The following is a 15,814-nucleotide window of genomic DNA, read 5'->3' on the forward strand; positions in this document are numbered from 1 at the left end:
AGGCTGGCAGTGCTTTTCCATGAAAAGATAACACACAGCTTCAATTTAGGGATACTTTCAGCTTGAATGAAAGTTCCTGACTTTTTCCAAATAAAATAGGTCAGCTTTAAATGTTTGTTTTCCCAGATCATTAAAACTATGATCAACAGTATTTTCAGTGTACAGTCCCATGATGCACAAATAGTCACACCTTAAGGCCATCAGCATCTGGTCCAGGTGAAGACATAAGACAGGTAGCTTTTTCTTTTGCTGGTGTTTGCAATTGAAAATTAGCTGGATCCTTAAAGACTAGTTAGATTTTAATAAATGTCCCTTAATGTTAAGAACAGTTGATTTATGGAAATCAGAAAGCAACTGAAGAGGATAATAAATTAAGTCTGATCCAGAATGTTACTTTCTAATTAGTCACAACAACATTGATAAAATTAAAAGGAAATTTTAAATAAATAATTCAACTCAAAAGTGTTAGTAGTTTTGTATAAGGCAATAGCTGTGTCACATTTCCTTCCGTAAATTCGTCTCCCTGAGGAGATCAAGCCTTAGGAGTAACCTCAAAGCGCTTTGTATTGTAAGGTAGAGACCTTCCAGTGATATAGAGAAAACATCAACAATCAGACGACCCCCACTCCCACCCCACCCCCGTGAGCAAGCACTTGCTGACAGTAGGAAGGAAAAATTCCATATTAATTAATTTAAAGTTAGCATAATGTGTCGTCAACAACTTGATTCAATGTCATTTCACTCCTGACTTCATTGTGTGCAAAGCAGCAAAAGAAGGTACTCAGTGTGTAACGGGACTGAATAACATTATCCTGTGAGTCTTGTCCAGTCTCTTCTTACAGTGAGGATTACAGCTTATTTAGTAAACATTGGCATTGTAATAGCGCTGTGTTTCAAATTGGTGCATATCTATTAGATGTAAAAATGTGCAATTTCCATTTGGTTTAACAGATGCTACCTGTTATTTTATCCTTCTCCTTATCAACCTCATCCTTAAATTTAAATTCACATCAAACGGTTACAATTATGATTTTTGCCTAAAGGCACAACCTAATTTACCTGATGTTTGTGGATTCCTGTCGTAAACCTCTACCTCCTGTCTTTTTCAGGACCTGGTGAAGAGTCACCTCATGTACGCCGTGCGTGAGGAGGTGGAGGTGCTGAAGGAGCAGATCAAGGAGCTGATCGAGCGTAACTCCCAGCTAGAGCAGGAGAACACGCTGTTGAAGACGCTGGCGAGCCCCGAACAGATGGCCCAGTTCCAGGCCCAGGTTCAGACCGGCTCGCCACCTACCCCTCAAATGGCCGCCACGCCGGGACCCGCAAGCGCCACCACCCTCTCCCAGTCTGCAACACACAGCTCCGGCCCCTCGGCGTAGCCTGGCCCAGGTGGAGAACTTGACTTTTTTGTTTGTTTGTTTGTTTGTGTTGTTTGAGCTCTGGCACAGCCGCCGAGCCAAACTTTGCCTTCAACCGCAGGAGGCTACGCCGTTAAGATGAGAATTTGCACATTTTATCTCAGAAGGATGCAGACAGAGGGACGAGCAGGGGCTGCGCTCGGAGGCGCGGGGGGAGGGCGACAATCTTGAGATGCTGTACATGAAGTTGTTTTGAACATTTGCCAAAAAAGTCCCCCTCTTTTCATCAACTAGAATGTCTTACAGAGGAACAGCTCATCAGTGGAAACAATGCTTAGATTTAAATAGAAGAAAGAAAAAAAAATCACTGTGCCTGAGTGATGTCGACTACACCAGTGGGTGGAGCAGCAGGATTGATAGTTTCCTGTTTTGCAGAATGATGTAAATAAAAGAAGTTTCCAGGTTGACAGACTCAAGAGGAAGACACCTTCTCCAAATGAAGAATGTGAGCAATCATCACAGACTCCCCCCATCTGGAATGGGGGAGTTTGGGGTGGGAGGGGAGGTTCTTTACAGCAGCATTGATGATGATGGTATGATCTTTTAGCTGTGGGTTGATGGGATGAACAAACCGTGGTTTCTTATGGAGATGATGATATTCTATTTTCAGTATTTCAACCTCCTCGTTTTTGCCCTCGAAGCTCCTCATTGCAGTTTTCTCAGCCCTGCAGTGGCATGTAATTTAAACCTTATCAGACAGGGTTGAGACTTCTTTTGGGCTAAGCTGCATTTTTTCCCCTTTTTGTTTTCCTAAAAGATTCGAGAGGGCAGAGGATGATGTATATTTCTGTATAGTGTAAGTATCATGTAAAATAGAGAGGAGGTGGTGGTGAAGATAAACAACAGATGCTATCTAGGTCACACAGATTGATGCAGATGAGTCTTGCCCAGCCTGTGTCATCTATTTTTAATGCTGTATTTTCAGGACTGTGGATGGACGAGGAGTTTAGGATATTTAACTGACAACAAGCAGCCCGACTGTGTTGTCCATAACCCTTACTGCAACATTAACTCTTGACTGTAAAACCATTTCCACTTGGTTCTCTTTTTCTTTCTGGAGTATTGCACTCTTTATTTTATTTTATTTTTTATTTTTTTGACAGTGAAATACTTTTGGATGAACAATATCTTAAAGTTCAATTTAAAAAAAAAAAAAAAAAAAAAAAATACAAACTCTAGAGATGTTCTTTTTCATTCTGTGTATCAGTTGTATGCTCATGTTCTGTGCATGTTTCCGCAATGACCGGATGAGATATTGTAACATACATACCACAATTGCACTTGACAGCTGCACTTCACAACTTTCAATAAACATGGTTAAGGAAGAAATGACTCCTTTTTTTCTCCTCCCCTCCCCAGTTTTCCTGTCCAATTACTGCGCTCATGAATGAAAAGAGTGACCACATTTGGACAAGAGTGGAGCATTAACTAAAATAAAACGCATGATTTTGTGAACTTGAAATAAACTAACTAGAGGAAATCGCTTTAATTTTGGGATTAATTTGGTAAAATGTTTCTGTGATGAGACTGAAAGACAAGAGGTTGACACTCTGGATGTCTACTTGGTTAACTTAAAACTTGCCTCTGACGTATCCCCTCCATATAGTAACCATGAAAAAGACAAAGCAACTGAAATTGCATTAAATTAAAAAGAAAAAGTCAAATGAAAGAGGTTAGGTTGGTATCCCTGTTTGCAGCTACAGCTGAAAAAACCTGGGAACTAGTCTAATGTTAAACTCTGACAACCACTGGACAATTAGTGCAACTCAACTGGTTGGCAGCTGTGTGTGTGTGTGTATGTATATGTATGTATGTGTATATATATGTATGTGTATATATATGTGTATATATATATATATATATATATATATATATATATATATATATATATATATATATATATATTTTTTTTTTTTTTTTTTTTTTTTTTCTTTTTTCTTTTTAAAGAAGGTTGGAGCGTGACCACTGCATCAATATTAGTTTAACATCTGAAATTCTGACTGGACTCAAGGAGTTTATATAAATTTCTGTGTATGTATATGGAGACAGAAGTGATTTTCACTTCACATTTAATCACAGCTATTATCACAGATTGCTCATAACTGTCCACTTGTCCCTGTTCAATCGCAAGCTGATGGCAGACAGAGCCCATCTTTACACAACAAAGTCGTTTTGAAACAAGTAGTTGTACACCAGGTGCCCGTCTCCAACTGTTACAAAATGAATGAGACCGCTGCACATTGTGACTGTAGCATTAGTTAGAGAGGCCATTACAATCTCTAAGATCTCCAATATCCAGGTGGATGACTTATAAAATAAACTCACCTTCCTCAGTTGCTGTGGAGGGAAAACTATCCAAAGAGGCCAGACCTCCCATGGCTTGCTTTCTTTATATGAAACTGCCTCCTACGAGCAATTACATATAACCACAATGGGCTCTGCATGTATTTAAGAGTCAGGGAATTTTACAGACTCCATTAAAGTGACGCTAAAAAAAACCAAACCTAAACAAATGCATTTAAGCTCCAGAAAATAAAAACAAAAATAAATATATAATTTGGATAACTTGCAGATGTAATTAAATTCAGTGTTTACATATCAAATAATGTTATCTTAGCAGACAGCAATTAAGTCATATTACAAACACAGTTTGTTTGTAATATGACTTTAAAAAGTCATATTACAAACTGTGTTACTGCTCTGTAACACGTAACAGTTAAACAAGGTGATATTCACACTGGTTTAATGCACTGGGATCTCATTTGTTCCCTTTAGGTGGCTGAACTGAACCTTAAATATAGAAAGCAGTGTTTTTGTTTGTCATTCTCAAACTTCTAAATCACCCCCTGATCCCTCTCATTACTGAAAATACCCACCAGCTCTGTTTAGAGGGAAACCATATTTAAACTGGAAATGCAAGATTATGTACACAAAGTTCTGATAGCTACTTTACAAATGAGCTGTATGCGTACCCCGGGTGACATTTAAAGCATTTAGCTGCATCCTGCTGCCACCTACAACATGAAACCTCTGACGGGTGGAGTGAGTATCGTGCTCTGGTAAAACAGAGTCTACGACAGCAGAATTAAACGTGGACGTTTTCTAAATGCTCAACATTTATTTGAAAAAACATTCTTCATAGACTGACAGTGAATTATACAAGTATGGCACATTGTTAGCAGGAATCACTGGTCGCACAGTCACACACCACCTCTCTCTCTCTCACACACACACACACAAAATGAATCACGATCTCCAGCCGGCGTGGTCTCAGACTGTCCATAGAAAAGCTGTCAGTACCACAGACTGCAATACTGTAAACGCTGATCAGGGGCAGGGTGGTGTCTTTAGGGTCAGCTTCAGGGGGACGCTTCTCTCCCTCTCTCTCCAAGGAGTGGCATTCATCTCTGGACCTCTGGAGGGTGCACAGGTGAGGCGCTATGAGGGCATGAGGAGGGTTTGGGGGGTAGAGGGCAGGGGTCCAGAGTCTTCTCCTTCATCACATCCCCATACGGATGCTCTGGATGATCTGAAATATGGCTGAGAGCACACAGGGAGACACGACGTCAAAGCCTTGACAGGAAGGAAAACAGCGTGGTAAACAGCCATGACATCATTTCTCATCTGGATTCTCTATCCCGTTCCTGGGTCCAATTTCCCGCTCCAATCAGCAGCTTTTTTTTTTTTTTTAAAGTCCTGTCAACGCTGTGATACTTTTTAAAACTGCAGCAGATGTGTGTCCCTGTAATGTGGCGTCAGTTTGTGGGTCGCTCACTGAAACACACTGAAAATCTCATTGTCCATCCATCCATATTCATGGATGGCCAGCCACCCTTCGGAGGAAGCTCATTTCTGCCGCTTGTATCCGCAATCTCGTTCTTTCGGTCACTACCCACAGCTCGTGGCCATAGGTGAGGGTAGGGACGTAGATCGACCGGTAAATTGAGAGCTTCGCTTTTACACTCAGCTCTCTCTTCACCACGACGGACCAGTGCAGCGTCTGCATTACTGCAGCTGCAGCCCCAATCCGTCTGTCGATCTCCGGCTCCCTTCTCCCATCACTCGCGAACAAGACCCCGAGATACTTGAACTCCTCCACTTGGGGCAGGAACTCATACCCGACCCGGAGTGGGCACTCCACCCTTTTCCGGCTGAGAATCATGGCCTCAGATTTGGAGGTGCTGATCCTCATTCCCGCTGCTTCACACTCGACTGCGAACCGTTCCAGTGCGACCTGGAGGCCCTCACCCGATGAAGCCAACAGAACCACATCATCCGCAAAAATCAGAGATGAGATTCTGAGGCCACCAAAGCGAAAGCCCTCCGCCACTTGGCTGCGCCTAGAAATCCTGTCCATAAAAATTATGAACAGAACCGGAGACAAAGGGCAGCCCTGGCGGAGCCCATCACCCACCGGGAACGAGTCCGACTTATTGCCGGCAATGCGAACCAAGCTCTTGCAACGGTTGTATAGGGATCGAATGGCCCGTAGCAATGGGCCAGACACCCCATACTCCCGCAACACCTCCCACAGGACACCCCGAGGGACACGGTCGAATGCCTTCTCCAAGTCCACAAAACACATGTAGACTGGTTGGGCAAACTCCCATGCACCCTCAAGTATCCTGGAGAGGATAAAGAGCTGGTCCAGTGTTCCGCGACCAGGATGAAAACCGCATTGTTCCTCCTGTATCCGAGGTTTGACTAGCGGACGAACTCTCCTTTCCAGCACCCTGGCATAGACTTTCCCAGGGAGGCTGAGGAGTGTGATCCCCCTGTAGTTGGAACACACCCTCCGGTCCCCCTTCTTAAAGATGGGGACCACCACCCCGGTCTGCCAGTCCACAGGTACTGCCCCTGATCTCCACGCAACATTGCAGAGGCGTGTCAACCAGGACAGCCCTACAACGTCCAGAGACTTCAGGAACTCGGGGCGGACCTCATCAACACCAGGGGCTCTGCCACCAAGGAGTTGTTTAACTGCCTCAGTGACCTCGCCCCCGGAAATTGGCGGGTCATTCCCCTCATCCTCAGACTCTGCTTCCTCCTCGGAAGACGTGTCAGTGGGATTAAGGAGGTCATCGAAGTATTCCTTCTACCGCCTGACAATTTTCTCAGTCGACGTCAGCAGCGCTCCGCCAGCACTATACACAGTGCAGGTAGAGCACCGCTTTCCCCTCCTGAGACGCCTGACGGTTTGCCAGAATCTCTTCGAGGCAGTCCGAAAGTCTTTTTCCATGGCCTCTCCGAACTCCTCCCACACCCGAGTTTTTGCTTCAGCCACTGCCCGAGCTGCATTCCGCTTGGCCTGTCGATACCTGTCGGCTGCCTCCGGAGTCCCACAGGCTAACCAAGCCCGATAGGACTCCTTCTTCAGCCTGGTGGCTCCCTTCACCTCTGGTGTCCACCATTTGGTTCGGGGATTACCACCACGGCAGGCACCAACCACCTTGCGGCCGCAGCTCAATGCAGCAGCTTCGGCAATGGAGACGCTGAACATGGTCCATTCGGACTCAATGTCCCCAGTCTCCCTCGGAATGCTGTTGAAGCTCTGCCGGAGGTGTGCGTTGAAGATCTCGCGGACTGGGGCCTCTGCTAGACGTTCCCAGCACACCCTCACTACGCGTTTAGGTGCACCAGGTCTGTCCAGCGTCCTCACCCGCCACCTGATCGAACTCACCACCAGGTGGTGATCAGTTGACAGCTCAGCCCCTCTCTTTACCCGAGTGTCCAGATCATATGGTCGCAGGTCTGGTGATACGATTACAAAATCGATCATCGACCTACGGCCTAGAGCGTCCTGGTGGAAAAAAAAAAACATTCTTGGCAAAAGCGAAAAGCAAAAGCGAAAGAATTTGCCAAGAATGAAGAAATGTATTTCTATGATCTTACTCCACGGCCACGTTCATACATGTGAAAGTCTCCATCTCATCGTTTTGAATTGAATTCTAATGAGCATTTAAAAGACGTTTTTAAGTTCGTGACTTTTCCAAAATTTTTCATCGTTACTGTAACGACAGAAGTATTTAGGGCTTAATCATACTCAAGTGGTAGCACAAATGCTTTACCATCAAAATATACACAAAGTACTTAAAATAAACCCCTGATCCCATCCATGCTGTCCTCTAAGCAATTTGTAAGACTTCTGGTCAAGCTGTCATGCGGCACAGCTACATGACGCAAGCTCCAATGACGTGACGTGAAGGTCATGCAAATCGATAGGCCGTTTCAGCTTTGGAGAAAAATTTACTACACCCTGGGTTAGAAAAAAATGTCTGGGATTCTCCCGTAGACCGAATTATCTTCTGATGCCACCGTCATCTGAAATGGAGGAGGAGCTTAATACGGGTCAACCTCTCTTTTACTAAAAACAGACAAGTAACACGATGTGAGACTTCACACTTCACAGCACTCTAGTCTTAAAGCATCAATAGACACGCTACACTCCCCTGTGAACACAGCCCTGCTCCAATGAGGCTGATTAAATGTGAGTGCTTAATAAATCTACTGGATTGGGGATGTGGAGCTCCAGTGGTCAACTGCATAATTAATTAACATTTGATTTGAGTGAGCCTTTAAACATGAAATAAGCCTTATCTGTGTATATAAAACACTTAATTTAACACAGTTACTGAAGGTCCAGTCATCTGAGTGAGATAATCAAAGCATTAAAGAGCTGCTGGGTATTGAACACAGACTGATACATCACATCAGTCTGACTTTAGGTCCTAAAATCCAGCATCACTGACCAGTTGAAACCACTTTCTTCTGTAGATATTTTAAAAAAAAGAAAACGTCCGTACCTGATCCACACACAACAAACACAAAGAGGGCGAGCAGCCAGGGACCCACAGGATACTTCTCTTCTTGTGGCCGCTGTGGAGGAGAAACACACATCATGTACGTCAGCAAAAATGTGCTGCCGAGCAAACACAGAGGCTTCCCTGCTCCTTGTCCAACTTCAACAACTGTTTTTGCAGTGATAAACCTCAGAGTCTAATTATACACTGAAAGGTGCAGGGTCAGCACTTCTCTCTCCCTCTTTACACGGTGGCTCATCAGTCAAAGGTTTAGAGAGCAGCCGTGATGAGCTCATCTGGTTGGATGTGTTAAACCTGGACCACATGCAGCTTGATTTGATCTCAAGTGGGCTCAACCTGAAAAAGTTTTGCCAGTAACTTAAAGAAGGGAGAGAATTTGTATGTTTACATCTAAAAATATTTCACTTTAACTTTAAAAAAAAAACAAAGAAAAATATTATTCCTTTCCAAATTATTCTCTTATTTAATGAGACATTCACTCTATTATTATTAATATAATAACATGTACATATCTTATCAGACACCAGCAACCAGCTCAAGGATTTAGCAGCAGAAACCCTGATAATCACAACCAAAGCATTCAGAGGAGCATCTATGAACCCATGACACATTGAGCCTTGAAGCAGATGGGCTACAGCAGCAGAAGACCACACTGGGTGAAACTCCTGTCAGCTAAGAACAAGAATCATTGGAAGATTAGAGAAACGTGGCCTGGTCTATGAAACTCAATTTCTGCTGCAATATATAGATGGTAGGATCCAAATTTGGTGTAAATAATATGGCAGTATGATTCCATCCTGACTTTCATCAACAGTTCTTGCAACACCTTCCTAATAAATTGGCCAGTGTGTCTGGCGTCACAGTGGGAAAAGACAAAACCTGCTCGTCTTTAGCTCATCTTGGTCTAGAAATGCTTCCACTCCCTGTGTAATACCATGGGGATCACCAGAGAAGGATTATCACAGAGCTTTATTGGAAAACTAGAGCAAATGAGCAAATTTGACATTCTGCATTACATGTCTGCTGTTGGGATGTCAAACGTGTGAGGAGGAGGAGGATATGTGAAGAAAACTAATGTTGACATCACTGAATAGAGTTACCGAGACTAACAGAAATGAAAAGAGAAAACTTGTGGAGAAGACAACCCTCCATGATCCCTTTACTGACCTTGAGAACAGATACTAAAGTTAATAAATGTTTAAATCCACAGTAGTGGAAAAGAGTGCAGATAAAAATGAAAATGTGAAGGACGTATTAAAGATATTTTAAAATGTTCCACAGTCATTAAAAGTAATTAATAGTAACTAATAAGACTCATAAGCGCCATCTAACATCTATTTTCACTTTTTTAATTCAGTGTTTTTTTTGGTTTTGCTTTGTGATATCAGCTTGCCATTCAACTGCACTGACCTCAGTGAAAGGTGGGAGCAGGTGAGACAAACATGTTGAGTAGCAGGGATGTCAAAAGGGCAAAGACTCCTGTTCAGCTCACCTATTTTGGCATTAACTGTATTTTCTTAGATTTTACAGCTTTTGCTACATTCATACTACACCACATTCATTGATTCAAAAACAATTAAATGAGAGAAAAGCTCCAGTTGGTTCTTTTTTGTCTTTTTTGGGGGGGAACTTCACAAAAATCTTCTGGGCAACGAGCCACCACAAACTTTTCTGCAATTTTTTTTGCAAATGTCTTTCTTAAAATTTTAGCCCAAATGGTTGTGATGCTGTAGTAAGTGAAAGAAACCAATGTTTTCTAGCATGTAGAAATTGCACGGTTTTTTCAATTCAACTCAACTTTATTTACATAGCGCCAAATCACAAAAACAGTTGCCTCAAGGCACTTCATATTGTAAGATAACCATTCTACAATAGTGGACTTGGCGACAGTGGGGAGGAAAACCTCCCTTTTAACAGGAAGAACCCTCCAGCAGGATCAGGCTCAGTGAGGGGCTGGTTGGGGGTTAGGGGAGGCAGGAAAAATGTAGAGTGCTGTACAGTGGTCCTTCGTTTATCGCGGGAGTTACGTTATAACAAATAACCCGTGATAGGTGAAATTCATGAAGTAAGGAAAGTTTTAAAGTTTGTCTCCTGAATCCAAACTGGGAGCTGGTTACATAGGGGTGTCAACACAAGGCCCAGGAGCCAAAACTGGCCTGGCGAAGACGCCAAACAATGTGAAGGAGGTCCTAAATAAAGTTAAAAGTCCAAAATGTAAGTTTTACAAGTCTTATTTTTGTTTTTTTAAACAATTGGTCCACAGTAAAACAAACAACAACAACAAAAATTTCCAAAAAATTACCAAATAAATCTGATAAATAAATCGTACGTTCTTTTATTTACCAAAAAGCCTTTTATCATTTGTTTTGTTTCATTAGGGGGTGGCTGTAGCTCAGGTGGCAGAGCAGGTCAGCCACTAATCAGAAGGTCGGTGGTTCGATCCCAGGCTGCCTCCTGGCTGCATGCCAAATATCCTTGGGCAAGATACTAACCCCATGTTTGCCTACTGGTGGTGGTCAGAGGGCCCGGTGGCGCCAGTGTCCGGCAGCCTCGCCTCTGTCAGTGCGCCCCAGGGCAGCTGTGGCTACAATGTAGCTTGCCATCGCCTGTGTGTGAATGGGTGAATGACTGAATGTAGTGTGAAGCGCTTTGGGGTCCTTAGGGACTAGAAAAGCGCTATACAAATGCAGGCCATTTACCATTACTTTTAATCATTTTTGTATTTTTAAAAAAAAAATATTTATTTCTAACAAGTCTTTTCTGTTACTTTATGATAGCTCAGTAATTAATGTGTAGTTAAACTTCTTCACCATGACAGAAAGTTTCACCGGTCACTTAGGATCAAAGTGGACTGTATGTGGCCCACAATGTAGAGTAAAATAAAGTGATGGGTTTATTGGGGTTTATTTTCCTTTTCCTTGATGACAACCAATTATTTGTTTTTAAACCAATGCATTTCAGACGTGCTCTCACGTTTACCGCTGATTTTATGTCAGAATTAACGGGTTTCGGCAATTTTCCTGCCCTAACTGCAGCCTCTTCACCCGGACAGCAACATGCAGTATGCGGCGGTCACGAGCGGAGTGAATCCAGTCTGAATAAATTACACCCCGATCCGCTCCGTGTGAAATAAAACACACCGCACATATCACGCTGAAGCTCCCAAGTCGCTCAGCACCCTGACACCTTTAACTGACAGCTGGCACCATCAGCACTACCATCACCGCTGCGCTCACGCCGGGCTGAACGTCACCTCTCTGGGCTAACGTGTCAGGTTGGCGTCGCTCTGCGTGTCCGTTAGCGGCTCACCAGCGTCTTGGCTACGTTTCCTCTTTGAGTGATGTTCTTGCTGTGCTTCTCGTTGGCCATGCGGATCCTCTGTTTGGCCACCATCTTCACCGGGATACGCCAGTCTGTTTTTAGCCTGTTGTTTTCTGATGCTGCAGGTTGACGACAGCAGCAGCAGCAGCGGCGCCTGCGTCAAGTCACCAAAAGTCCGCGAAGAAGAAACCGGAACCGAAGTGCGATAGCGTTCAAAATACGAGCACGAAGCTATTATAACAAGTTTTTATGCTCTATTCTATGGTATTCGAAGTTCAGAAATCCAACACGTGACTATCTATATATGCTTACTGTACGTTTAAATCGTTGTAAGACTTAAGTTATAAGAAATTATACAAAATGTTTACCGAGACTCTTACTTTGAAGGGCCCCACAGGATGTTGCGTGTTGTACGTTGTTGAGCTTGAAAACAGCATCCCCATGCACCTGGCGCGTTCAGGGGCGCGCTCCAGCTATCGATGACTGAATAATAGACTATGATTGAAAATAAATGAAATAGAAAACGAGTCGTCACTGTACGACTCATTTTCTGTACACGTATTTTGTAATAAATATTATGAGATGATTAAAAATACTCTAATTTCTATCCATCCATCCTCTTTTGCTCATCAAGTTCGTGGGTTTACATGTCTGTCATCTACCTAAATATAACGATGCATGTTTTGAGACAGCCTAAAAGTTACCTTGTTGTTTGCCTTAAAAAAGAAGATTGAAATGTTTTTTTGGTCCAGTGGTTACCAGTCAGAAAGCCAGTGGTTTGATCCCTAGCTCCTTCAGTGTGCATACCAAAGTATCCTTGGCCAAGTTACCTCACCCTTAGTTGTCCTCAGTGCATCCATTTCACTTTGTGGGATTCTTGTTTTGACATTTCAAAGCACTTATTACAAGTCTCATTCACCTATCCAGACAGGTGCTTTTGCCTAACATTCACAAAGTTGCTTTTATTCATCTGGATGTAGCTTTTCAGCGGGAGAAATATTTCATCACTCGTCTAAGTGACCTAATCAGTCTCGGCTGACTGCAGTTTCCCCACCCTTAAAAACCATATATTTGCATAATAACCTAAAGCAGCACCAAAAACAGGGCATGGGGTCATGGCCATTGATCAGTGATCATGAAACTGAGTACTATCCACAGATCGGTGGGGGACGACTGCAAGCACTGGATTTATTCTTGGTTGAGAGATGGTTGTTCCTGTGGTGATGTGTGGGTGTTCATGTGCTAATGGGGTTTTGCCAGTAGGGGGCGCTGTATTTGAGAGGGCTCATGAATGCCTCTATAAAAGAAGACTGACTTGTGAATGAGATAATAAAAATGTTTGGAGCAGACGCTCGCAAAACACAAGTGGATACTGTGTAATTATTCAAAGCTATACGAAGACAACACATGGTACCAGGAGTAAAAGTGGGAGAGCGGAAGCGATAGTAGCTCAAAGTTCTGTTTGAGATGGAAAGTTTGAAGCCTCCGGAAGGACTGAAACTGGTGGGGAATGTGGACAGCAACTGGCGGTGTTTTAAGCAGCAGTTTGAGCTGTACATGGCTGCCATGGGACTGGACTCTAAACCCGATGCCAGGAAAATTGCATTGCTGCTCACGGTAGCTGGTCCTCAAGCCATTGAAGTCTTCAACACGTTTGAGTTTGAGGAAGTTGGTGACAGGAATAAGTATGACAGAGTGATTGAAAAGTTTGATGCACACTGTTCACCACAGAAGAACACAGTATATGAAAGGTATGTTTTCCGATCTCGGATGCAGCAACCAGAAGAGACTTTTGATTGCTTTGTGACTGATTTGAAGCTAAAGGCACAGTCATGTGATTTTGGAGAGCTGAAAGATTCTATGGTTCGTGATCAAATTGTGTATGGGATCCATGATAAACGGACTAGAGAACGGCTGCTCAGAGATTCCAAGTTGACTCTGGATGAAGCAGAAAGACTGTGTCATGCAAGTGAGTTAGCCCTGCAGCATGCAAAGACATTTAATGAGACGAGCGTCGCTGCAGTACATGATGGTGCAAGAATAGCTGTGGTTAAGAAGAAAATGGGGAAGAATATGTCACAGAAGCCCAGCAAAGAGGATACAGTGTACTCCTGTAAGCGATGTGGTAGCAGACATGAACCTAGACAGTGTCCAGCTTATGGCAAAAGATGTTTGAAATGCAATGGAAAAAATCATTTTGCCAAACATTGTCTGTCGAAAGCCAAACCCAAATCAGTGCATGTAGTTGAAGAGACTGACTTAAGCGAGACTTTCTTTGTGGGCATAGTGTCACTTGAGGATGTAAAAAGTGAGCATAACGAAGCAGAGGACAGTGAGCGATGCTCAGATTATGAAGACACGTGGATTGTTTCACTCCCAATACAAGGAGCTTTGGTGGCACTAAGGATTGATACAGGTGCGCAGGCGAACCTAATCAGCATGACAGAGATCCATGCCATGAAACCAAAGCCCAAAATAATAAAGAAAAGAGTACCTCTAAAAGACTACAATGGAAAGTATATTGAGAGCAGTGGTCAATGAAGGCTTAAAGTGACAATAAAACATAAAGATTATGATGTATTGTTTAATGTTGTTCCAGAAGGTCGTGAATCACTGCTGGGTGGCGTGACATCCAAAAGATTGAACCTAGTAGAAAGAGTGTATCACATCAGCTGTCCAGAAACAGAAAGTGGACAGCGAGGAGCAGTTGACTCCATTGTACAGCATTATGAGGATATCTTCAAAGGTTTGGGATGTCTACCATGCAATTACAGTATCCAGCTGAAAGAGGATGCAAAGCCAGTGATCCATGCACCATGTAGAGTCCCAGCTCCACTGAAGGACCATTTAAAGAAAGAACTTAACAGGATGTTACAGTTGCAGGTCATTACAAAAGTGGAAGAACCGACTGCGTGGGTAAACTCAATGGTGTGTGTGGATAAAAGGAATAAAAACAATGATTTGAGAATATGCATGGACCCTGGCGATTTAAATCAAGCCATAAAACGTGAGCACTACCAGATACCAAAGCGTGAAGAGGTTGCAAGTGAAATGGCAGGCGCCAAATACTTTTCAAAGCTAGATGCAGCACAGGGTTTTTGGCAAATAAAGCTGGATGAGAAAAGTTCAAAATACTGTACTTTCAATACACCTTTTGGCAGGTATAGATTCCTCAGAATGCCATTTGGCATAATCTCAGCATCTGAGATTTTTCATCGTGCCATGGACAACATGTTAGAGGGTTTACAAGGTGTTCGCTGTTATGTTGATGATGTGGTTATATGGGGCTCCACCCTACAAGAACATAATAAAAGACTGGTGAAGGTGCTGCAGCGGATGAGGGAGAATGGATTAAAGTTAAATCGTGACAAGTGTCATTTTGGTGTGAAGGAAGACAAATTCTCTGCTGGAGGTATTGAGCCAGATGAAAGAAAAGTAAAAGCCATCGCAACAATGCCACGCCCGACAGATAAGAGAGGTGTGCTCAGAGTGATGGGAATGATAAACTTTGTAGGAAAATTCATACCTAACTTGTCAGTGAGAACATCAGCACTAAGGGAGTTACTTCGTGATTCCATGGAATTTAAATGGTCAGCGAGGCATGAACAAGAATGGAATGATTTGAAAACCACACTGACAACGCGCCCAGTGCTTGCATATTATGATCCAACTAAGAGTCTGAAAATCTCAACAGATGCCTCAAAGGATGGGCTTGGAGCTGTTTTACTTCAGGCTGAAGAAGGGAGTTGGAAACCAGTTGCTTATGTTAAACCAAGATGGCGCCGCGTATGGATGCCCTGGTGCTTCAGTGCGTTACTTTTGTCTTGTTTTTGTGCATTTCTTCTGTGTCTGGGCACTCCTCTGGATATTCTTACACCAGAGAAGAGCTCCTTAACTGCAGGACTACAACGCCTGTGGATTTATTTCCAATATTTGTCGCATCTGCGGCAGATTTACTGCTGACTCTGATCAGGAAAGTGAGACGTCGAAAGAGAGGTAAGCGAGCCGGCGTACTCGTGCGTTTGAGGAGATGCGGACTGAGAACGGCCCTTCCTGGGATCTTCCTTTCTAATGTACGCTCACTCTGGAATAAGATAGACGAACTGGCCCTGATGAGAAGCATGAACAGAGACTTTGCCTCCTCCTGTGTCTTGTGTTTTACGGAGTCGTGGCTCAGTGAGGACATCCCGGACTGCGCGCTCAAGCTGGAGGGCTTTCATCTGCTGCGCGCGGACCGGCAGGCCGCTCTCTCCG

The 15,814-nt window shown here is 43.4% G+C and overlaps 2 protein-coding genes across 2 annotated transcripts in view; one reads left to right on the forward strand and one right to left on the reverse strand.

The window, feature by feature from the left end:
* The window catches only part of LOC146556999 (TSC22 domain family protein 1-like), a 39,800-nt gene extending 37,053 nt beyond the window's left edge, over positions 1–2,747 (forward strand). Inside the window, exon 3 of the mRNA XM_085248347.1 lies at positions 1,110–2,747. Coding sequence (XP_085104473.1) covers positions 1,110–1,379 — 270 coding nt within the window. The 3' untranslated portion in view covers positions 1,380–2,747. The remainder of the gene's footprint in view (positions 1–1,109) is intronic.
* Positions 2,748–4,516: 1,769 nt separating this feature from the next.
* Positions 4,517–11,744, reverse strand: serp2 (stress-associated endoplasmic reticulum protein family member 2). Its single transcript, XM_085249014.1, has 3 exons — positions 11,549–11,744; positions 8,222–8,294; positions 4,517–4,958 (listed from the first exon to the last, which is right to left on the reverse strand). Exons 1-3 carry the CDS (start codon positions 11,630–11,632, stop codon positions 4,918–4,920), a joined length of 198 nt encoding a protein of 65 aa, XP_085105140.1. The 5' UTR covers positions 11,633–11,744; the 3' UTR covers positions 4,517–4,917.
* Between the last annotated feature and the right edge of the window lie 4,070 nt (positions 11,745–15,814).

Source organism: Mchenga conophoros, linkage group LG16 (assembly GCF_057382185.1).
Source record: "Mchenga conophoros isolate Kocher_MC1m ecotype Shallow Benthic linkage group LG16, M_conophoros_male_GT1.1, whole genome shotgun sequence".
NCBI lineage: Eukaryota > Metazoa > Chordata > Actinopteri > Cichliformes > Cichlidae > Mchenga > Mchenga conophoros.

What these genes read in the sequence shown, in the direction of transcription:
- serp2 (XM_085249014.1), bottom strand. Translation starts at nt 11,632, where the DNA reads ATGGTGGCCAAACAGAGGATCCGCATGGCCAACGAGAAGCACAGCAAG. An exon ending in GAAACGTAGCCAAGACGCTG is followed by an intron (nt 8,295 to 11,548) that starts GTGAGCCGCTAA and finishes TCTCCTCCACAG; the next exon opens with CGGCCACAAGAAGAGAAGTA. An exon ending in GTTTGTTGTGTGTGGATCAG is followed by an intron (nt 4,959 to 8,221) that starts GTACGGACGTTT and finishes GTGTGCTCTCAG; the next exon opens with CCATATTTCAGATCATCCAG.